Source organism: Leucoraja erinacea, chromosome 1 (genome assembly GCF_028641065.1).
Source record: "Leucoraja erinacea ecotype New England chromosome 1, Leri_hhj_1, whole genome shotgun sequence".
Lineage (NCBI taxonomy): Eukaryota > Metazoa > Chordata > Chondrichthyes > Rajiformes > Rajidae > Leucoraja > Leucoraja erinaceus.
Window position 1 is genome coordinate 119,248,286 of NC_073377.1, and position 23,803 is coordinate 119,272,088.

General features: G+C 45.6%; 1 protein-coding gene across 1 annotated transcript in view; it reads right to left on the minus strand.

The window, feature by feature from the left end:
- Window positions 1-553: 553 nt before the first annotated feature.
- The window catches only part of fut10 (fucosyltransferase 10), a 49,808-nt gene continuing 26,558 nt past the window's right edge, over window positions 554-23,803 (minus strand). The window contains exons 3-4 of the mRNA XM_055642209.1: window positions 3,980-4,815; window positions 554-3,011 (exon numbers count right to left, since the gene is read on the minus strand). Of these exons, the coding sequence (XP_055498184.1) occupies window positions 2,787-3,011; window positions 3,980-4,815 (1,061 nt within the window). The 3' untranslated portion in view covers window positions 554-2,786. The remainder of the gene's footprint in view (window positions 3,012-3,979; window positions 4,816-23,803) is intronic.

Sequence of the window (23,803 nt, forward strand, 5' to 3'; positions counted from 1 at the left end):
CCAGTAAGTAGCTAGTGTACGGGGTGATCGCTGGTCGGCACGAACTCAGTGGGCCGAAGGGCCTGTTTCCACGCTGTATCGCTAAAGTCTAAAGTTTTTAATTATTTACATAGATGTATTTGCTGACGGTATTTTTAGTTCAACTGTAACTCTGCTGGAAAGTGGCATTTAAAATCTATGAAAAATTAATGGCAGATTTTGTCTTTGTTAATGTCCTGGCCTCTGCTTTTCTGGATGTCAAAGGCTGTTGGGGTACTTTGGGAGTGGAGCAGCCTCACTGTGCCACCTATGATCGTGTTGGGCCCCCGAGCAAACCCCCATACTCTTGGATACAAAGGCCAACAAAATCAGCCTTCTGATTCCATCAAGGTATGTTGGGGGATTAATCTCATATCGTCTCTAGTCAAGAATCGGCCTGTCAGGGAACCTCCTTGCCTGAAGGCATCTGTTGCCGGCCCAGATTTGTCCTGTTCTTTTCTTCTCGCTTCAGTTCCCGCCCCCTCCCCCCCCCACCCCACCCCAACTACAATCCGTCAGAAGAATGGGTCCTGATAAGAAATGTCACCTATCCATTTTGTCCAGAGATGCTAACTGCCCCACTGAGTTACTCCAGCATTTTGTGTCTATTTTGAGGGGATTAAGGACAGCTTTTCCAGTCCAAGGGAATCTGGCCCTGTGGTTAATCCATGAAAGAGTTTCCCAACTGTGTCTCTTAAACCCTCGAGTCAGGCAACTTTATAAATGACCCAAAGTGGTTAAAGGATCTCCACTGCATTTTACAATTTTCCATTTTGCAGAAAGAGACCAAAAATCTTTGTATTCTATACATCTATGTTGCAAAACTATTCAGATGATAACAATTTCACAGGAATCCGGCATTGCAGCACTGGCTTAAGGTCACTTCATTCAATTAACAGAGAAAGTAATCTTCAAGCAAGACAACATGAAGTGCAGAACAGTGGCGCAACGGTAGAATTGCTGCCTTACAGTGCCAGAGACCCGGGTTCGATCCTGACTAATGGTGCTGTCTGTACGGAGTTTGTATGTTCCACGTGAGCACATGGGTTTTCCCGGGTGCTCCGGTTTCCTCCCACACTCCAAAGACGTGCAGCTTTGTAGGTTAATTGGCTTCAGTTAAGATTGTGAATTGTTCCTCTTGTGTAGGATAGTGCTAGTGTACAGGACTCGCTGGTCGGCGTGGACTTGGTGGACCAAAGCGCCAGTTTTCACGCTGTATCGCTAAACTAAACTAATCTAACCCAAACTAAACTGATTCCAGCACCAGTAACATAAGAGCAATACATTCAAGAATGTTTTGTTACAGAACAACAGCATCTAAGCACAGCATTGTAAGACACCTGGAAGTGTTTGAAAATTAATGAAGAAAGCACTTGCTGGAAATTTGAATAACAACAAAGAACGTTGAAAATACTTAGCAGGTCAGTCAGCGGATAATATTTCAAGCTGAAAGACACTTTGTTCCAGGTCTAATGAAGGATGTTCAATCTGAAACTTAAATTTTGTTTCTCTTTCCTCAGATGACGTCTGACCTGCTGGAGTGTTTCTAACATTTTCTGATTTTACTCCTGGGCATCTCACTGAAGCAATACCCAACACAACTTTCTTTTCATGTAAGGAGCTAATTGGGCGGAATGAGGCTTTAAGGAGGAAGAAATTGTCAGAACATGTCGGGGCTTTTGCAGTTTCAGAACTTAAGGCTCGAGCAGTCCTGGGAGGTGTGAAGAAAATTTGTGTGGCACAGATGTGACAAGAGAGATCCAGAAGAGCTGTAGGTTTAAGGGAGTAAGTGAAGGCCATTGAAGGATTGGAAAATAAGGATGAGAATGTTATAACTAACTGAAGGAGGAATGGGAGTAGCCCAGTATACCTGGAATCTTTCAATCAATCCCATTTAATGTCATCAAAGTAGATCTGATGGCATCCTCAACATCACATTCCCCATTAACACCAGTTACATTTCATACTGTTTACAGCTCAGGGAACCAAAGCAGGTTGGTGACCACAGGGCTAATGGGTGTAATCTATCATAAGAATAGCAAAAAAAATCTTCAGGAGTTGAAGTTTACCTAAAGTTCAAGGTGTGAAAGCATTGGACTAGTTGACTGGAGATAGCAAAAAGGCACTCGTTCAAATTCCACCTCCAGCAAGGCTGAGGGAGGGTAGGAGACAGTCTGAGAACTCTTGGAGTCTCTATTGCATAGTTAATTTTTTGTGAGTCAGTTGCTGGTCAGATCCAAGTCTGTATTGTGCTATTATGAAAAATCTTGCTTGATATGAAACTGCGTGCAATATGTGCCATCAATTTAGCCTTTCCGTTAAGTCCTTGGCTCTGCAGCCTCGCAACGGTGGTGTGAGATAACTACAACGTGTTTCTAAGGCTCCTATTTCTGCTGCTCCAACGATGTGCTGTAAGTTTCTAGTCCTTCCAGAGGATTAACACTTAATCGGAAATAGTAGGGCACTTTTCAAACACTTATCATACCACAGCATACTTCCAAGGTCCATGAGATGTGCAAATGTTCTTACTGAACTCTCAAATGCATGAGAAAAAATGCATTTGAGATGTTTTCAGTTGATTGATCCTGCAGTTAATTGTTAAGTCTACTTGAACTAAACAATCACAGGGCTGCAACATGGCTTCTAGTAATTATTTTGCTGGATTTCATGTGAAATAATTCCTGTCACTGAGTGTACTTATTATGGATTATGGCAACCCTCAGAAGCACTTGAAAGGCAAGATTTCAGGGGGGGGAATCTCAATGCCATTAGTCACTAAACACCATTCTCCAGAATTTTTCCACTGTAAAGTTTTGGTTCAGTTCCACGAGGTGCCTCAGTGCTGCAGCTTCTCGCTTGGATTGGTCAAAGCTTGGCTTCCACAGATCTCGGACAACTTTCTCCACATTTGAGGGCTGCAAGAAGGTAAAAGCCTTTGGCTCAGGGCAGCTGAGGTGGTTGGCTTGTCCCTGCCGTTCAATTGGTGATAAGCCCTGTGATCAATGGAAATCAAGAGGAAAAAAAGGTCAACTCAACAGAAAGGAACAAACATTACAAAATCCCAGTCAAGTTTCCAACAGTTGTGGAAAGTTGCCAGCCTTTTTAGGAATTTGCCAATTCTAGTACCTATGAAAGCATGAATCACCTGCATGTTTTCTGTACATCCCACCACTGTGACATGTATCATGCACCCTTGGAAGGGATGGATTTCTTGAGACTTCTAGAGCCTGTCAGAAGATCCCAAAGGGATTAGTGACAGGTTTGAACTGATCTGCGCGTTCTTTTCGGACTTGGATTATTTCTCTGGCACACCAGAGACCGCAGGAAGACCTGATAGAAGTATATAAAATTATGAGAGGCATAGATGGGGTAGACAGTCAGCAAGGGCATAGGTTTAGGGTGAGAGGGGCAAAGTTTAAAGGAGATATGCAGGAATTTTTTTTTTTATACAGTGCCTGGGTGGTGGTTGAGGCGGATACGATAGCAATATTTCCAGAAGCTTTCGGCTAGCATATGGATATGCAAAGAATGTAGGGATATGGATTCTGCACAGGCAGATTAGAAATGGTCATGGCACCATGTTCGGCATGGACATTGCAGGCCGAAGGGCCTGTCCTTGTGCTACGTTCATGTGTTACAGGAATCCTATGGCTGACTTGATGGTGATGTTGGAGGGCCCGTTGGAAGATTGGCTCTTGCACCCCAATTTGCCTCAGTTCCCAATGCTGCTTGGATTTTGAAGCCTGATTTACATTTAAATACATCTGAACCAAACTGTATCGGAATTACCTTAAATATTTCTAACCTAACCAGGAAAATAGCAAACAGGTTCTCTCTCAAACCAGGAATTTCACTGCCACCCTGACAGTGAAGCATGAAAGGAATGATTCCCTTTCTCTTTTTTGTTTTCTGCAATGTTTCAGGCATTGTCAGCAGGTTGAGAACCTTACACACAGCGTACCTTTCGTTTTCTTCTGAGGTTTTCCCACACGCCGTTGCACACCACACACTCAAAGGCATCAATGTAGTTGTCCTGGGAAACATCTCGGACTCCCCACCTACGCTCTTTCATGGCAGTAAGCAGCTTCTCGTTGGAGATCAGGCCTTTGCGCTTCCACTCGAGAAAGACTTCATATGCCTGGTCATTACCGTCCAATTGCATGATGTATTCAGCCAGGTCCTTGGGGTGCGAGAAGTTCCTCACAAGTACTGCACTTTTGTTACTGGGCAGCCAATCTGCTATACTTGGAGAACCGTAGTAAACTGGAACCGCACCTAATTTGAATGGTCTCCACAATTTCTCCGTGACATAATCATCACAAACAGCATTCTCGAAAGCAAGAATGAATTTGTACTGAGCGAGAATCCCGTAGAATGCATCGTCATCCATGGTTGTAGGATCCTTCAGGTTAGTCGGAAGGTCCTTGTTATGTAGACATTCTCCGTAAGAGTCCACCTGGATGTATTTCATCAACTCCCGCACGTAGCTGTCCCGATCGGAAGGAGGGTCGCAGTCAGACTGGACGTACACCAACGGAGCCAAATGTTCCCTCAGCCGGTTCTTCACATGCAGTGGGAGCATGTACTTAAGTGACTTCAGCTCACCGATGCTCTCGAGGTACTGGGTGGTCAGTGGCAGGTGAGAGTTGCGGCTGAATGTGGAGGTGTAATTAAACAATGTGACAGAGGGCTCGTGGAAGAGCTTGTAATTATTCTTCGGAGACTCTTCGTGGAACAAGGCCCATTCATGATGGGGTTTCCGAGGCAGCGGCAAACTATTAATTTGAAAGTCTGTGCCTAATCAAACGGGAGTAAGAAAAATAACATCAAATGTTGCCAGTAAACCTGTACACTTACATCAGGCACATGTGCAGCGATCAGCAAAACACAAAGTGCTGGAGGAACTCAGCGTGTCAGGCATTATCTGTGGAGGGAATGGACAGACGACGAATTGGGTTGGAACCCTTCTTCAGACTGTTGTCCACAGATCATAAGGACATGTGATAGGAGCAGAATTACTCTGCTATTTATTTAATCATGGCTGATCTACCTCTCCCTCCTAACCCCATTCTCCTGCCTTCTCCCTATAACCTCTGACACCGTACTAATCCAGAATCTATCTGTCATTGCTTTAAAAATATCCATTGACTTTGCCTCCCCAGCCTACTGTGGCAAAGAATTCCACAGGTTCGCCACCCTCTGACTAAAGAAATTCCTCCTTATCTCCTTTCTAAAGGAACCTCCTTTAATTCTGAGTGTGATCTCAGGTCCTACTCTCCCACTAGTGGGCCATCAATCCAAGGAAGGCTACTGGACCTGAAGGCGTCTCTGGACGCATGTTCAAGGACTGCGCAGACCAGCTGGCTGGAGTCTTTACAAGGATTTTTAACCAGTCTCTGGCCCAGTCCACTGTCCCACCCTGTCTGAAGTCCTCCACCATAGTCCCCTTGCCCAAAAAAACCAGCCTCAACATCTCCAGCCTCAACGACTACCGGCCAGTCGCACTCACACCAGTGGTGATGAAGCGTTTTGAAAAACTGGTCCGGGGTCATATCACATCACTTCTGCCCCGAAGCTTTGACCCCCACCAGTTTGCGTACAGAGCAAATAGATCTACAGAGGACGCTGTAGCCACAGCTCTCCATGCTGCACTGTCTCACCTGGAGCAGCGGGGGAGCTACGTGCAGATGCTCTTTGTGGACTACAGCTCTGCTTTTAATACCATCCTTCCCCACAAACTGGTGGACAAACTGGGGGACTTGGGACTTCCACACTCCACCTGTACGTGGATAAATAGCTTCCTGTCGGGTCGCAGCCAGAGAGTCAGAGTGGGCCATCATACATCCACGGCCCTCAGCCTCAGTACCGGCTCTCCACAGGGCTGCGTACTGAGCCCCCTGCTCTACACCATCTACACACATGACTGCACCCCCGCCCACCACAGCAACACCATTGTCAAATTTGCGGATGACACTACGGTGGTGGGACTCATCTCCGGGGGGGACGAGTACGCCTACCGGGATGAGGTGGAGCAGCGGACAGTGTGGTGTGAAGAAAATAACCTGCTCCTCAACACCTTAAAGACAAAGGAAGTAATAATAGATTTCAGGAAGAATAAAACGGACATGGTACCATTGACTATCAGAGGGGACTGTGTAGAGAGGGTGGCGGATTTCCGCTTCCTGGGAATCCATATTGAGGAGGACCTGACGTGGAGCGTGAACACCACTGCGCTGCTGAAAAAGGTCCAGCAGAGACTGCACTTCCTGAGGGTGCTCAGGAAGAATAACATCACTCAGAGACTGCTGCTGTCCTTTTATCGGTGCACCATTGAGAGCATACTAACATACTGTGTATGCGTGTGGTACACCAGCTGCACAGCGGCTCAGAGGAAAGCGCTCCAGAGGGCCATTGACAACGCCCAGAGGATTGTCGGCTGCCCTCTCCTTACCTTGGAGGACTTACACAGTTCCCGCTGCACCAAAAAATCCCAGAATATCATAAAGGACATTTCCCACCCCGGACACTCCCTGTTTGAACTGTTGCCGTCAGGCAGACGGTACAGATCTACAAGGACAGGGACAAATAGACTAAAAAACAGTTTTTACCCCACTGCTATAAAAGCACTTAATGTAGCCGCCAAGGAACGCAGGGGCGATACAGACTAAGGGACTGTGGTACACTGTGAAATCGACAGAAGGATGGAGGGTTGGGTGTGTATGCGTGCTTTGTTCGTGATATTTATTTAGTTGTTTATCTTTTAATATTTTACCTTGTATGTATCGTTAGCTTTTAGAAATGTTTGAATGGTGCACTGACTGGCTGACATTTTAAATTTCGTTGTACATGGTTCATGTTACAATGACAACAAAGAAACTATTCTATTCTATTCTATTCTATTCTATTCTATTCTATTCTAAACATCCTCTCCACATCCAGATGCTGCATGACCCACTGAGTTCCTACAGCACTTTGTGTTTTGCTCAAGATTCCAGCATCTGCAGTTCCTTGCGTTTGCAAGTAAATCTATAATTAGTTCTGACGATGTGTTAATCAATGGTATGGCTCTCCATTCAGTGGACTGTGCACTATCTGGGGAGGCAGAGATACGAACTGGACAAAAATGGCACAACTGAGATTCTGTACAGAGCATGGTCTTGAACTACTGTGGCTACATGGACCAGGAATCACGACAAGCAGCGCTAGATGTATGTAATGGAGTAACTTTAGAGCATTTTTTATATTAGGAAAATTAAGACTTTTTAACTTTATTTAGAAATATTTAACGTATTAATTGATTCATTCATTATTACAAATAGGAAAAAAAAAACTGAAATCCAACGTAATAAGAATTCAGGTTACACAAAAAAAGCTGGAGAAACTCAGCGGGTGCAGCAGCATCTATGGAGCGAAGGAAATAGGCAACGTTTCGGGCCGAAACCCTTCTTCAGACTGATCGGGGGCGGGTGGGGACAAGAAAGGGAAAAAGGAGGAGCCCGAAGGCTGGGGGATGGGAGGAGACAGCAGGGGGGCTGAGGAAGGGGAGGAGACAGCAAGGACTAACAAAATTGGGAGAATTCGATGTTCATGCCCCCGGGGTGCAGACTCCCCAAACGGAATATGAGGTGCTGTTCCTCCAATTTCCGGTGCTGCTCGCTGTGGCCATGGAGGAGACCCAGGACAGAGAGTGCTGTTCCTCCAATTTCCGGTGCTGCAATAAGTTTCAAGTCTCAACCATGGTATAAAGGACATTAAAGGCCAGCATTTCTAAAGCGGTTGGTCAACTTTTCAAAGTTTTATGGGTTAGTGATCAAGTATATTGCAAATGTTCAGACACCAGACAGGTAACCAAACACTTGAACTAATAAATGTGAGTTCAAATCCCACCAAGAGAATTTCAAATCAGCTCAGGAATCATTTGAAAGTAGAAACATAAAACATAGAAAATAGGTGCAGGAGTAGGCCATTCAGCCCTTCGAGCCTGCACCGCCATTCAATATGATCATGGCTGATCATCCAACTCAGTATCCAGTACCTGCCTTCTCTCCATACCCCCTGATCCCTATAGCCACAAGGGCCACATCTAACTCCCTCTTAAATATAGCCAATGAACTGGCCTCAACTACCTTCTGTGGCAGAGAATTCCACTTCCTCCTTCTCTGTACTCCCTCTATGGCAAGAATGTCTTTCCTCAGATTAGGAGACCAAAACGGTATGCAATACTCCAGGTGTGGCCTCACCAAGACCCTGTACAACTGCAGTAGACCCTCCCTGCTCCTATACTCAAATCCTTTAGCTATGAATGCTAACATACCATTCGCTTTCTTCACTGCCTGCTGCAAATGCATGCCTACTTTCAATGACTGGTGTACCATGACAGGCAGGTCTCATTGCATCTCCCCTTTTCCTAATCGGCCACCATTCAGATAATAGAAAAAGGGTGCCAGTTTAGTTGACTCCCGATGGGAGAAACTGCCCGTCGTGGAACCAGGAGCCTACCTGGAGCGGGAAGCTGCTGAGCCCAGCCCCTGCTCAACCCCGGGTTCTGGAGTACATGAGAGGAATGTGGAAGGAGTCAAGAGACAGCAGCGGATGCAGGAACAAAGGGCAAGAAAGAAGATCCGGGAGGGGGGGGTCTCACCTTCCGTGTCCTCAAGGTCACCTGCGGGAGGCATCCCCAGGAGTACAAAGGCTGAAGGTGGCCATGTGAGGAGGGACGGCGGTTTGTGGGATGATCCAGATGGAGGCAACGGCTGCAACACACCTTTATGGCTGGCTGCAGCTGGGACCTTAAAAATGGCAGCAAACCCTGGTGACTCTTGCATATGGTCTCAGTGGGCTGTCTCCATATACTCTGTACTAAATCTGGGATTTTACTTATATAGAGTGAAAATTTACTGAACTGTATGCAAAACTAAATTTCACTGTACCTTGACAATGTAATAATAGTGAACCATTGAACCATTGAGGAGAAAGCCATCAGATTGTGCAAAGACTCAGTTGGTTTGCTAATGTCCCACACATCTAATGTCCTTACCCAGACAGATAGAAGCCCAACATCAATTACTCAAGAGATGATGGTCTGGAATGCCCTTTCCGAGGCCAAATTCTGCTCTTATGTCTTATGATTTTCTAAATCCACACATCCAACATACTTTATGCGGAGTGCCGGACCTTGCCTAAACGATACAATTTAAAAATTGCTAACCGATGTAGGTTTAATGATGGTCATGAACAGTTTTGGAATCAGATACAAACTATAATCAGCGAGTCCCATTTGTTCGTGTAGAGCTGAGTTGGACTGACAATTGAGATGGTGCAGAGCAAACCACCGAGATGATATTGGTGTAAGAATGAACTGCTTGGGGACAGGTAGGTCTGTCTGTACATGCTCCAAGGATGGGGAGTTTGGTCATTTCAGGGTGGGGTTTTATACACTCACCGAGGATGTGGAGGGAGTGTTTTTGGATGAGCTTATAAACATATACAATGCGTAAATGCACAGAGTTGGGAGTAAGTCACCCACCAAGTACTTACACATACATTGCGATTGCAGAAATGTCCTCTGGCTTTGGGCTCTCCCTCCTCCCTTGGTGTTCTAAAACAAACATTGTTTCTTTCCTATTCCCTCCCTCCCCCTTCTCATCCTTCCCTCCAGAAGAAGGAGGAAGGAACTCCAGCTTGGGTCAACTTTCATTCCGTTTATCAAAACCTCTCTTTAGTAGTCACTCGATACAAGCAACCTCCCTCTTCCACCAGCCCTAAATTATAAATGTTGGCACACCCCACTTCCTCCCGCACTCAAATGTCAGCGTTGAATATATGTGGGCAGTCATGAAATCCATTGAACAGATTTAAACATTCAGCAGACAACACATAAAACCAATGGCTCTGTAACGGAATACGCATTACCGGGTCAGCTCAACAGATAAAGTTGACATTCTGCATTTGTGTCCACTGAACCTTTTAGTGGCTGGCTCAAGTTGTCTGCAAATCCATCAAGACTTTGTGTTCCATTTTGTTCACAGTCAAAGGACTTTGTGCTTTGGCTTTAATACAATTTTATGCTCCAATGCCCACAATCCACGATGTCTCCTATTCCCTGTATTAAACAGTGGACTATACTGTAAATCTGCAGACCTGACAGATTGCAAACCAAAGTAAGTGTATCTGCTTTGTTGTTACATAATATTCACGTTATATCAAACCGTTTAATAACCAGTGAAGCTCTTATGGAACAATAATTGCAGCGATATAGCACAGTAACTGATTTGTGCGGAGCAAGTTTCCAGAATAAGCAATGTGTTAACCACCAAATAATTTACTTTTTAGCAATCTTGAGTGAGGGATTAATATGAGTCAATGGAAAACCTTCACACTCTTTTTCAACACGGTGTTACATCATCTTTTAAACCACCTGAGTGGGGAGACAGGAACTTGGCTCAATGACTCAACTGAACACTGGCAGTTTGTATTTCTTTATGGCATTGATAGAGGCCATTCAGCCCATTGAATTTATACTTGCCATCAAATCCATTTCCCCCGCATTTCACTGTGTTGGGAGACTAACAAATTTCGGGGCAGACCAAAGGTGCCTTTCACTGAGTTGATGGACTTCCAGCAGCCCCTGATGTGCGTCTTCTTTGTGTCCCTGGGAACATCCCGTATGCATTTGCTCGAGATGAACTGTGACAAGGACCCATGCATCCTTCTCCACACCCTCTTCACAAATCCACACTCTGCGAAAAGATGTGCACCCATCCACTGTCTCCTCTACAAATACCAGCCATCCTGAGGTCAGCGTGCGTCACGAGTTCAGACTCAGACGGTACCGGCATATCACCAGACAGTCTGCACAAGGAACCGCTCCACAGGATCCATCGAGTCCTTAACCGGCAGTGCGTGCAGCATGTTCTGTGTTGATCACTGCCTGACGGACTTGTGGTCAAAGGTGTTGGTCTGGAAGAACTTTCAGGTCCTTGTGAAGAGGGTCCAGAGCAGATTTAGGATAGCAGTATTTGGATAGCAGTAACAGGATCGGTCGGAGTCAGCATGGATTTACGAAGGGGAAATCATGCTTGACTAATCTTCTGGAATTTTTTGAAGATGTAACTAGGAAAATGGACAAGGGATGTAATGTACCTGGACTTTCATAAAGCATTTGATAAGGTCCCACATAGGAGATTAGTGGGCAAAATTAGGGCGCATGGTATAATGTAGAGTGCTGATATGGATAGAGAAGTGGTTGGCAGACAGGAAACAAAGAGTGGGGATTAACGGGTCCTTTTCAAAATGGTAGGGAGTGACTAGTGGGGTACCGCATGGCTCGGTGCTGGGACCCCAGCTATTTACAATATACATCAATGATTTGGATGAAGGGATTCAAAGTAATGTTAGCAAATTTGCAGATGACACAAAGCTGGGTGGCAGTGTGAACTGTGAGGAGGATGCTATGAGAATGCAGGGTGACTTGGACAGGTTGGGGGAGTGGGCAGATGCATGACAGATGAAGTTTAATGCGGATAAATGTGAGGTTATCCACTTTGGTAGCAAAAACAGGAAGGCAGTTGAGTTTGGAAGGATGAGAGGAGATCTCATTGAAACATATAAGATTGTTAAAGGCTTGGACACACTAGAGGCAGGAAACATGTTCCCGATGTTGGGGGAGTCCAGAACCAGGGGCCACAGTTTAAGAATAAGGAATAATCCATTTAGAACGGAGACGAGGAAACAATTTTTCTCACAGCGAGTGGTGAGTCTGTGGAATTCTCTGCCTCAGGGACCACAGTTTAAGAATCTGGATGCTTTCAAGAGAGAGAGCTAGATAGGGCTCTTAAAAATAGTGGAGTCAGGGGATATGGGGAGAAGGCAGGAACGGGGTAAGGCTGATTGGGGATGATCAGCCATGATCACATTGAATGGCGGTGCTGGCTCGAAGGGCCAAATGGCCTGCTCCCGCACCTATTGTCTATATTGTTTATGAGAATAATCATGGGGATGATTGGGTTAACATAAGATGAGCGCTTGACTGCGTTGGGCCTGTACTCGCTGGAGTTTAGAATGATGAGGGAGGACCTAATTAAAACGTAGAATAGTGAAAGGCCTCGATAAAGTGGATGTGGAGAGGACATTTCCATTGGCGGGAGAGTCTGGGACCAAAGGGCTATAGCCTCAGAATAAAAGGACGCACCTTTAGAAAGAAGATGAGGAGGAATTTGTTTAGTCAGAGGGTGGTAAATCTATGGAATTCATTGCCACGGACAGCGGAGATTGACAAATTCTTGGTTAATAAGGGTGTCAAGGATTATGGGGAAAATGGGGTTGAATGGGAATGATAGATCAGCCATGATGTTTAAATTACGGAGGAGCCTCGATGGGCCAACTGGCCTACTCCTGCTCTAATGACATGAACTTTCCCACAAAGGACATGTGGTGCAGCAATGTCCAGCCGACCGGCATGTTGCATGACAGCAGTGCCAGGCCCACCCTTCGCAACACCGGGGACAGGTTGAACCTCAGGAGGTACGACACTTGGACACACGTGCTTTGGACGTTAATCTCAAGTTTTATGCACCAGTCTCAGGAATGGCCTTAAAACTGGAACCCTTTGGTTTCAAAGCAACAACACAACACACATGACACCAGTTAATATATGACAACTTTGTATCAAGAGGGGAAATATCAATAACATTTCAAAGGCTGCTTCAATTCTTTAAACATATTTTCACTAATGGGATTTGGAGTGGATTTTTAATAAATAGCGATTAAAAAAAAAAAGAACGATATTCACAAAAGGTTTTAAAACCGCAATCAATTAACACACAATTGGCATTTCAAAATGTAGAAACAAAGAACTGTAGATGCTGGTTTACACCAACGGTAGACACAAAATAGTGGAGTAACTTGGTGGGTCAGGCAGCATCTCTGGAGGAAAAGGACACATTGACAGATTCCTGATTAGAACGGGTGTCAGGGTTTATGGGGGGGGGGGGGGGGGGTTAGCAGGAGAATGGGGTTGAGAGGGAAAGGCAGATCAGCCAGAAGTGAATGGTGGAATATATTCGATGGGCTGAATGGTCTCATTCTGCTGGTACGGCATAAACCTAGGGACATGATAGGTGATGTCTGAATAAGGGTCAGGACCTGAAACGTCGCCCATCCTTTTTCTCCACAGATGTTGCTTGAGCCACTGAGTTACTCCGGCATTCTTTGGCTATCGTTAGTTGACATTTCAAGCTTTTTCTAATGTCTGGTTCATTTCTATTATTAAGAAGCCTGGGGTGGTGCTGCAGTATTTGGGGGGAAAAGCACTGTTCACTACAAAAGCAAGATCAATTATAGGAGGAATGACAGCGAACAAGAGACAGCATTGATGGACAGGGCCGGCTTCCTCACTGCACACTCACAACTTGGCTACAAGGCACAATCATTAAGCTGGGGCAGGGCAGGAGATGTTTTAGTTTAGTTTAAAGATACAGCGTGGAAACAGGCCCTTCAGCCCAACACAAATTATCCCTACACAAATTCTATGCCAATTAACATACAATCCTGCACGTCTTTGTGTGGGAGAGTGGGAGGAAACCAGAGCACCCAATGAAAACCCACACGGTACCAGGGAGAACGTACAAACTCCATACGGACAACACCCATAGTCAGGATTGAACCTGGATCTCTGGTGCTGTAAGGCAGCAGCTCTACCACTGCACCACTACGGAGTAAAGGGCCTGTCCCACCAGCATGCGATTGCATGCGTCTAGCGCGACCAAACGTGGTCGCTTGAGGCGTACGGCCGCGCAGGGCCAGTCCCAAATCGAACCGCGGAGGCGTATGGAGTTGTGCGGGGCTGGTCCCGACATGATACTGACCAATCTGCTGGGCAGGAGGCGGGCCGACTGAATTTGGACGTCGCATGGCGTCGGGCGGTGACATCATCACGCAACGGCATGTCGGGCGGTGACGTCATCGCGCAATGCCACGCGCTAGGCGTACGCCGTCAAGATGCTGCGTACGACGACGTCAAGGCGCTGCGTATGCCGTTGAGGCGCTGCGTACGGCCTTAATGCGGCTGCGGACCGGCAGGCCGTTGTCGCGTGGGATTTTCGGACAGTGCAAGATTTTTGGAGCCCCGCGCGGTGTCGGGACCAGCCCCGCACAACTCCATACGTTTCCGCCTATCGAAGTGGGACTGGCCCCGCGAGGCCGTACGCCTCAAGCGACCACGTTTGGTCGCGCTAGACACATGATATCGCATCCTGGTGGGACATTCCATTACAAAACAACCTCCCTCAGTCATTGATGGTAATCCTTACAAATTCCGACATGAGGTCTATTGCTGAAGCTTTGCCTTCAGATCATCTGACTATCACAGCATTTTAAATGAACAATTTATTTTTAAACAGGTAACCTGCTCAATCAAAATCCCAGCGTGATTTCAGTGGCATAAAATCTATAAGCAGCTCTTAAGAAACAAGACACCAGTCAAATTCAATGCTGTACCAGTGACATGCCAATTTAATTCCCTCAGTTCTCCCTATCAACCACGCTTTCATCACTTGGAGAGTGTCTATCACCCAGATTCAAACACCTCGGGTTTGAATGACGAAGGTCTTTACTTTCCATAGAAAATAGTTGTCTGGTCCCCAGCCTTATTTCTGCTTGTTCATCACTGTCAGCACTGATCAAAACCACGCCAAACTGATTAAACATATCCAATTCTTACTACTAACCAACCCACTGATTATAAAGTAATGCAAAAGCAGAGAGGAGCACTATTGGCCTTGAATCCAACGTCGACGTCCATATTCAGTCTACTACAGCTCATCACGTATGTACATAGTTAAGTATAATTTATCTTTGATGAATAGCATCTCATGTTCTAACTGGTTACATTGAAGCCTTTGGGAATCAACGGCAAATTGAATTGTTTCAACAAACTCACTTATTATGGAGACACGAGGACGGCACAGCGGTAGAGTTGCTGCCTTACAGCGAATGCAGCGCCGGAGATCCAGGTTCGATCCTGTCTACGGGTGCTGTGTGTACGTAGTTTGTACGTTCTCCCCGTGACCTGCATGGGTTTTCGCCGAGATCTTCAGTTTCCTCCCACACTCCAAAGACGTACAGGTTTGGAGGTTAATTGGCTTGGTGTAAATGTAAAAATTGTCCCTAGTGGGTATAGGATAGTGTTAATGTGCGGGGATCGCTGGTCGGTGCGAACCCGGTGGGCCAGAGGGCCTGTTTCCACGCTGTATCTCTAAACTAAACTAAATTAGATACTGCCCTCTGTTCTCACCCTTGCTCCCTTCAGACAGAACAGGGAGTTCCTTTTGGTCCTAGCCTTCTACCTCACTGGCCTCTACATCCAGTGCATCATTCTTTGACATTTCCACTGCCTACAATGTGAACATAACACCTGTCACATCTCCTTCTCCCCACCCCTATGTGCTTTCCACAGGGACCACCCTCCATAATTCCCTTATTTGTTCATCACCCCTCCCCACACCACCTCCTCCCCACCCCCCCCCCCCCCCCCCCCCCCCCCCCATCTCAGGCACTTTCTGCTGCTAAAGTTGCAGGCACACCTGTGAACACAACCCAGACCATTACACAAAACCAACCTCCCTTCTATTGACTTCATCTACACCTCACGCTGCCTCGGCAGGGCCAGCAGCTTAATTATAGACGACGCTCACCCCAGTCACTCCTTCTTCTCCCCTCTCCCATCAGGCAAGACGTACAGAAGTGTGAAAACGCACACCTCCAGATTCAGGGACAGTTTCTTCCCAGCCATTCTATCATCAACTAAGGAGTGGTCCTGAGCTACGAACTACCTCATTGGAGATCATTGGCCTTCATCTTGCACTAAACATTATTCCCTTTTATCATGTATCTGTACACTGTGGATGGCTCAATTGTAATCATTTATTTATTTCCGCTGGCTGGTTGGCACGCAGCAAAAGTTATTCACTGTAACCTCAATGTACGTGACAATAAACTAAAGTATCACAACTCCTCAAACAGCCAAACAGGCCTTCCAGGTGAGTGATTTAAATGCACCTCCTCCAACCTCATCTGTTGCATTAATTTATCTCGCTGTGGCCTACTTTACATTGGTGACACCAAGGGCAGACTAAGCAACTCCTTTGTCGAGTATCTGCACTCTGTCTCCCATGGCCAACTGGAGCAAACCATTTTAATTCCTCTTCCCATTCCTTTACAGACCTGTCTATCCATGGCCTCCTCCATGGCCATGGTGAGGCCAAACTTCAACTAGAAAAACAGTACCTCTTATATCCTGGTTGCCAAACATTTTAACTCCCCTTCCCACACCGACCTTTCTGTCCTGGGCCTACTCCATTGTCAGTGAGACCACACACAAATTGGAGAAACAGCAACTCATAATTTGCTTAGGCAGTTTACAGCCCAACGTTGTGAACGTTGACTTCTCTAATTTCATGTAAACTCTGTATTCCCTCTCTCCCCTCCCCCACCCTAGCCGAACTATTAGTTCCACTGTCCGCATCCCTGTATCCCCTCATCATCACCTCTTCCCCATCCATTATGGGCTCCATACCTCCTTAGTCATCTGTTGACGGCCCTGATTTTTTCGGGCCTTTTCCTACCTCCAATCCTCCCCCCCTCTCTACTTTCATCCTGAAGAAGTGTTCCAACCCAAACCGTTGCCTGGCCCTTTTCTCCAGAGATGCTGTCTGACCCACTGAATTGCTCCAGCACTTTATGTCTATCTTCGGTATAAAGTGTGAAACGCACACGTTCAGATTCAGGGAGTTTTTTCCAGCTGTTATCAGGCAAATGAACCATCCTACCACAACCAGAGAGCAGTCCTCCTGAACTACTCCTGAACTAATTGATCAGACTTTACTGGACTTTATGTTGCACTAAACGTTATTCCCTTTAACATGGATTTGTACACTGTGGATGGCTCGATTATAATTATGTATTGTCCTTCCGCTGACAGGTTAGCACCCAACAAAAGCATTTCGCTGCACCCCGCCTGGTACACGGGACAATAAACTCAACTCAACTACTGAAGGTGGAAGCCAGGGAGGTGCAGTCTGAAGAAGGGTTTCGGCCCGAAACGTCGCCTATTTCCTTTGCTCCATAGATGCTGCTGCACCCGCTGAGTTCCTCCAGCATTTTTGTGTACCTTCAACTACTGAAGGATTGCTTTCAGTGTCTTGTTTGCATCATTGGTAATGGAGAGCGTAAGGTTCGACAGGAGCCTTGCCCAGGAAAAGGTCTACAATGACAGAGGCACCTTTCAAGGCAGTTGATCTCCAAAGGCAGCTGGTTTTAGGTGGCTACAATCTAAGGCCACATGAAGAAAGTGCCTGTCTTAGTGCCTGAACCATCTGCATAATGAGGAGAAAAATAAGGCTCATCGATGTGCAGAAGTGACAGTTCCCCAAGGAAAGATGGCTGGGGAATTCAGCAGGATATTTAATCATAATTATAATTATTCGCAATGTCAAAGGTAACTGGCTTAATTAACTGAGCAATTTCTCTGATGTATGCTAAATCATTCACAGTTACCATTGCACCTTAACCAGACTGAACACTCAGTGTTCTTGCATTAACTTTCACACTTAAGACATACATCAGCCAATTTACTGAACCAGCCATGAATTTGGAAGTCTCTCCCTGTGGGAGACTCTGCTACCTTGCTCCTCAGGTAGGTGTTCTTCCTTCCCCGTCTCCACTATTTCAAATATTGTTAGCACACTTGGCAGCTGTTGCCCGTCCTATAGTACACACTCACTTCTCCCAGGCCAAATGTTAACACGGATTTAATTCTGGAGTACGCATGCCTGCTTTGTGGGTATTTGAGCAGTAAACCGTGCGTGCTTCATTGAGTGTGCATTGTGTCGCATCTACTGCCACATCAGCCGCATTGTCACAGAAGTCTGAGGAGGCCAAGTCAATGGATATTTTTAAGGTGGAGATTGACAGATTCTTCATTAAACCTGATGTCAGGGGTTATGGGGAGAAATCAGGAGAATGGGGTTGAGAGGGAAAGATAGGTCAGCCATGATAAATTGGCAGGGTCGACATGATGGGCCGAATGGCCTAATTCTGCTCCTATAATTCACAAATTTATGAAATGATCAGCCTTGCCTCTCTCTCATTTCACTCCTACCATTGGGAAGAAGGTATTGGACTTTGAAAACCGTGACCACGAGGTTCAAGAATAGCTTCTTCCCAGTCTGATGAAGGGTTCTGACCCAAAATGTCACCTATCCTTTTCTCCAGCGATGCTGCCTGACCTGCTAGCATTTTATGTCTATGACATGGAGTACCATTCTTTGGGTGTGTAAAGCACATACAGCCAATTCTATACTATCCACCACCTTGGGTTTCATATGCTACAGGATACAACAGAATCAGGCCTTGGAGGAAAGCATTCACTGACCTGCTGCCTTTCTAGTTACTGAAGAGCTAAAGAGTGGCACGGTGGTGCAGCGGTAGAGCTACAGCCTTACAGGGCCAGAGACCCGGGTTCGATCCCGACTATGGGTGCTCCATACGGAGTTTGTACTGTACGTTCTCCCCGTGCCCTGCGTGGGTTTTCTCCGAGATCTTCGGTTTCCTCCCACACTCCAAAGACGTATAGGTTTGTAGGTTAATTGACTTAGTATAAATGTGAAATTATCCCTAGTATGTGTAGGGTAGCGTTAATGTGCGGGTATCGCTGGTCGGTGCAGACTCGGTAGGCCGAATTACCTGTCTTCGCGCTGTATCTATAAACTAATCTAAAGTGAAACAAAAATCTCCAACTTTCCTATCTAGAGCATTCCCTCTGTCATCCTCTGTTATTCAAAGGTTCAAAGGTTATTTTATTAGTCACATACACCTAGGTGTAGTGAAATGCTTCTTGCCATGTTATTGAGGAGAATCCCCCTCTCGCCCTGGCCCCGTCCACCACCTATTCCAATCATAAGTGCTCCTCACCTAAATAGAACTCCTGCATTCAACACCAGGTACTGTAGGCAACACTGCAAGGCAAACAAGCTTCTATTAATTGAATTTCTGACTACCCCTCTTTGGATCTCCATTTTGGATGCACCCACAGCTAAGTTGTACTGTGAAGGATTCAAACACAGGAACAAAAAAAGAATAGGAGCATGAGTGTGCCATGGCTGATCTACATTGGCCTCAAACCAAAAGTAGTCCAGGAATGAAGGATTTTAATTATGGATATAGAGTTTGCTTTAGAAGAGAGGAGGTGGTGAGGGGATCCAGTGGAGATGTTTAAAATCATGAAGAAAATAAACAGAAGAGATAGAAAGAATTCTTCCTCTTCTCTGTCAGTTTCCTCATCACCCTCAATTCCTTAGCTTTCAAATATTTATCTCTCCCTACCTTCAATATGTATAATGATCCAAGCCCCCAACCACTCAGGGGAATAGAATTCCGGAGAATTGCCATCCTCTGGGATAAGTCTAATAAGACTTGTCTGATGAAGGATTCCGACCCAAATGTAACTTTTTTTTTAATTCCAGAGATGCTGCCTGACCCACTGAGTTACTCCTGCATTTTTTTAATCTATCTACGGTATAAACCAGCATCTGCAGTTCCTTCCTATGCATTACCAAAAAAATGTGTAGGAAAAAGAATTGTGGGTTAAGTTTCTGCACATTTTTAAATATCTGGCCCCAGTGATGTTCCCTTAAGGGCCTGTCCCACTTTCACAACCTAATGCACAACCTTTTTTACTATTGGACATTTTTCATCATGCTAGAAAAAACGCCCCAACCTACTTGATGCCATGAGTACCTACGACTAGCATCACAGCCTACCTACGACCTACCTACGACATCGTGACGACCACGCTGCGAGTATGAGTCAAGGGCAAACTCAGCAGAGGTCGTGAATTAGGTCGTGAAAGTGGGACAGCCCTTAATTTATGACTCTCAATCTTGTGGCAACCTCTCAACCTCTACCTTGCAAAGCCCTTAGGATCTTATATATTTGAATAAGGTCTCTCCTCATTCTTCTCAACTCCAAAGAATAAGACCCAAACTATCTAACCTCTTTTAATAGGACAACTTTCTCTTCCCAATTGGGGGAGGTAGTCATGTTCATAAGTCATAGGAGCAGCATTAGACTGTTCAGCCCATCAAGTTTATTGCACCATTCAACCATGGCTGATCTATCTTTCTCTCTCAACCCCTCTCCTGCCTTCTCTCCATACCCTTTGACACCCTTACTAATCAAGAACCTGTCAATTTACGCTTTAACAATACACAATGACTTGCCCTCCACAGCCATCTGTGGCAATGAATTCAATAGATTCACCACCCACTGACTAAAACAATTCCTCCACATCTCCCTTCTAAAGTTAAGCCCTTTTATTCTGAGGCTGTGCCCTCTGGTCCTAGATTCCCACATCCTCTCCCCATCCACTCTATCCAGGCCTTTCACTATTCGGTAAGTTTCAACAAGGTCCCCTCTTATCCTTCTAAAACATATTCCTTGTACTTTTCCTTGAGGACAAATACATTTTGGGATGGATTGGGGGGGGGCTGTCATTGTATTCCACAATGACTAAATTGGACCTGAGTGAACCTGCTTCAGAATTATTGACGTGCCAAACCTACTCCTCCTGCATTTGCTGTTCAAATTCTATTCTTCCCTCCAGGAAGGTGGATTTCATCACAGGCCACCGGACGTGACAGGGAATAAATTCATTGGGAACCCAAATTGTTGTTCATGTGTATATTTACAATTCTATATGAAAGAAGTGGGCAAATGGTTCTAGCTCAGGTAGGCAACTTGGTCAGCACGGACGAGTTGGGCCAAAGGGCCTGTTGGCGTGCTGTATGACTCTATGATTTCATTCTTGTGACACTAGGCCCATTGAGTCTGTACTAGCTCCCAGTGAAATATCACTATACCTATTTATGTCCCTGTAACTTATTCAGCTGCACATGGGTCAATTTACAGTAACACTTGTTCAACCTTGTACAGATACCAGGAAGAAGGATGGGGCTATTGATTAGGGAATGGTCCAGGCCTTAACATTATAAACCAATCCTCTGTAGCGTTATTCAGTGGATTCGACAAACAAGATGAAAAATAGTATTGGCAAGGGAAGAAAAGTTTTTCTTTCCCATCTCATACTGTTAGGTAGATGAAATGCAATTATTCATTGAGCATGGCTCATTAAACTTGGCATTGTGAAACATATCTATAGCCAACGAGACAGGCACACGTTAGAGTCAAGAAGATTCCCTCCTCCGCCCACCTGTCTAAAATGCAGAAAGTGAAACCGCACCATTCTGCCACAGAGTAGAATTAGTTGCATTACAATCAGCTTGCTTAAGTGGATATGAAGCTCCCTCTACAGGGCAAAGCAATTGTTCAGTCATTGCAGTTTTACCTCCTAATCAGCAGCTCAGAGTTATGGTCAAGTCGACCCGTGTAAAGGGAAAGGGATAACACGTGGGGAAGTAAAAATTGAAGTATTAATCTAACGTTAAAAATGGCCACATAAATCTTCATAAAAGCCTGACCTTTATGTCCACTCAGCTGAACGCAGGATATTTCCTACCATTATTCAAAGACCAGTTTTCTCCTCGGTATTGGCCAGTATTTACTATCACTTAAATAATCTGCTCATGTTGCTTGTGGGATCTTGCTGCGCACAAAATGGCTGCCGCTTTGCCTGCACTATGGTTGTGACTGTACTCAAAGTATCTGTTGCCTGTAAAGTGTTCAAGGGGTTCCTGAGCCTGTGAAAGGCTTCAACAGACAATGCAAATTCCACCTTTTACTCAGCAACACAGCCCAAAGAAACTATACTCCACATGATTAATTACACAGATTACCTTTCATTCAAGTCAGGCAGAAAATAAGACGAGCTGTAAATCAGACCACTCATTCTAACACAATTGCAAAGAATTCTTTACAAGAAAATGGAGTTCAATTAGCGAAAATTAATTGCAAAACTTGTTCTGCTCCTACTGGTCCCCACTATTGGCTCTCCGCACAAGGGAACGTTTCTCGCCATCAAATGCTGCTGGAAGACTATCGATTCAGTGAAGGATGCTCTTTGGTTTTCCTGAAGTCTTGGTGTTCTTCCAGCACAGTGAGATGTCTGTCAGGGAATGTTTCTGCCCAGCCCATTCCAGACTGCACAGTATGTGTTGAGGGATACAATGAAGGCACTGTGGGGGAGGCCCACAGTCTAGGCTCCATCCACTGCTGGATATTGAGGTGCTGAGCCTGTGAGGACAGCCCTCACACAACGGAAGGGATAGCACTTCAGGGGTCCACATGAGTGACAAGGGTTCATGTGAAGACAGGTGCAAACACTACTGAGTATAATAGGAAAGCAAAGTGGTGCAGCAATGTAGTTATAACAGCGCAAGGGACCCTGACTGCGGGTGCTACTTATATGACGTTTGTACATTCTCCCAGTTCTCAAGTGTGTTTTCTCCGGGTGCTCGAGTTTCCTCCCACATCCCAAATACATACAGGTTTGTAGGTTGTTTAAGAAGGAACTGCAGATGCTGGAACTCTCCCCGCCTCCCTCCACCCCCCATCAGTCTGAAGAAGGGTTTTGGCCCGAAACATTGCCTATTTCCTTCGCTCCATAGATGCTGCTGCACCCGCTGAGTTTCTCCGGCATTTTTGTGTACCTTCAGGTTTGTAGGTTAATTGGCTTCTGTGCAAAATTGTCCCTAGTGTATAAACTAGGATTATTATACAGGTGATCGCTGTGTGTAGGATAGTATTAGTATGCGGGGACCTGTTTCCACGCTGTATCTCTAAACTAAACTAATCTAAACACTAGGCAGATCATTGGGAAGGGGGCAAGCAAGAAATGTGTGTTTTAATTTTGGCCAATGTAGACACAGGGTTAGAACAAGTTTGTCGCATAAATATATTTCAAACACTTATAGGAACACTATCCTAATTTAGTTTAGTTCAGAGATATAGCACGGAAACAGGCCCTTCGGCCCACCGAGTCCGCGCCGACCAGTGATCCCCGCATACCAACACGATCCTACACACACTAGGGACAATTTACAAATATACCAAGCCAATTAGCCTATAAACCTGTATGTCTGTGGAGCGTGCGAGGAAACTAGAGTTACCAAATAAAACCCACACAGGTCACAGGGAGAATGTACAAACTCCGTAAAGACAAGCAAGATCGAACCCGGGTCTCTGGCTCTGTAAGGCAGTAGTTCTATCGCTATGCCACCGTTTACAATGTTTAATTAATGTTAAAGCTAATGTTTACAATGATGACGTAAACTGGACCATCCCCTACACCATGAATAACCCCTTCGGACTCAGTCCAAGTTAATGATCCGTAATCTTTTAAAAGCCATTCAGATGCACGAGCTGATACAGCAGTTCGTGCAGCTGCCAGTTAAATCAACGGGACAGTAATCCTCCGTGTCTGCAGAATTCTAATTCACTAGGGTGGTCTATGATGGATCAATAAATATGCAAGCTGCTGCCGATGTATCTGAGCACCAATGGTGGAATGATGCCAACTGTTTAAAGTTACCTAATGGTCTTTGGGTCTCCTGTAAGGTGCTAAGCAATACCAACCCTGGTTGGCACATGTGTGCCATTGCTGTACACATGCTGCCAAAGGAGGGATGAATAGTATTCAAGCTACCGGATATGTCCACAATTTACGAACATCGTGGGGACAAATGGTGGCAAGTTGCTGAATCGGCCAAAAACACAACCCAGGAAAGATACCTCTGGTGTCCTCCACCACCACCAGGCCCTCATCCTGGGGGCC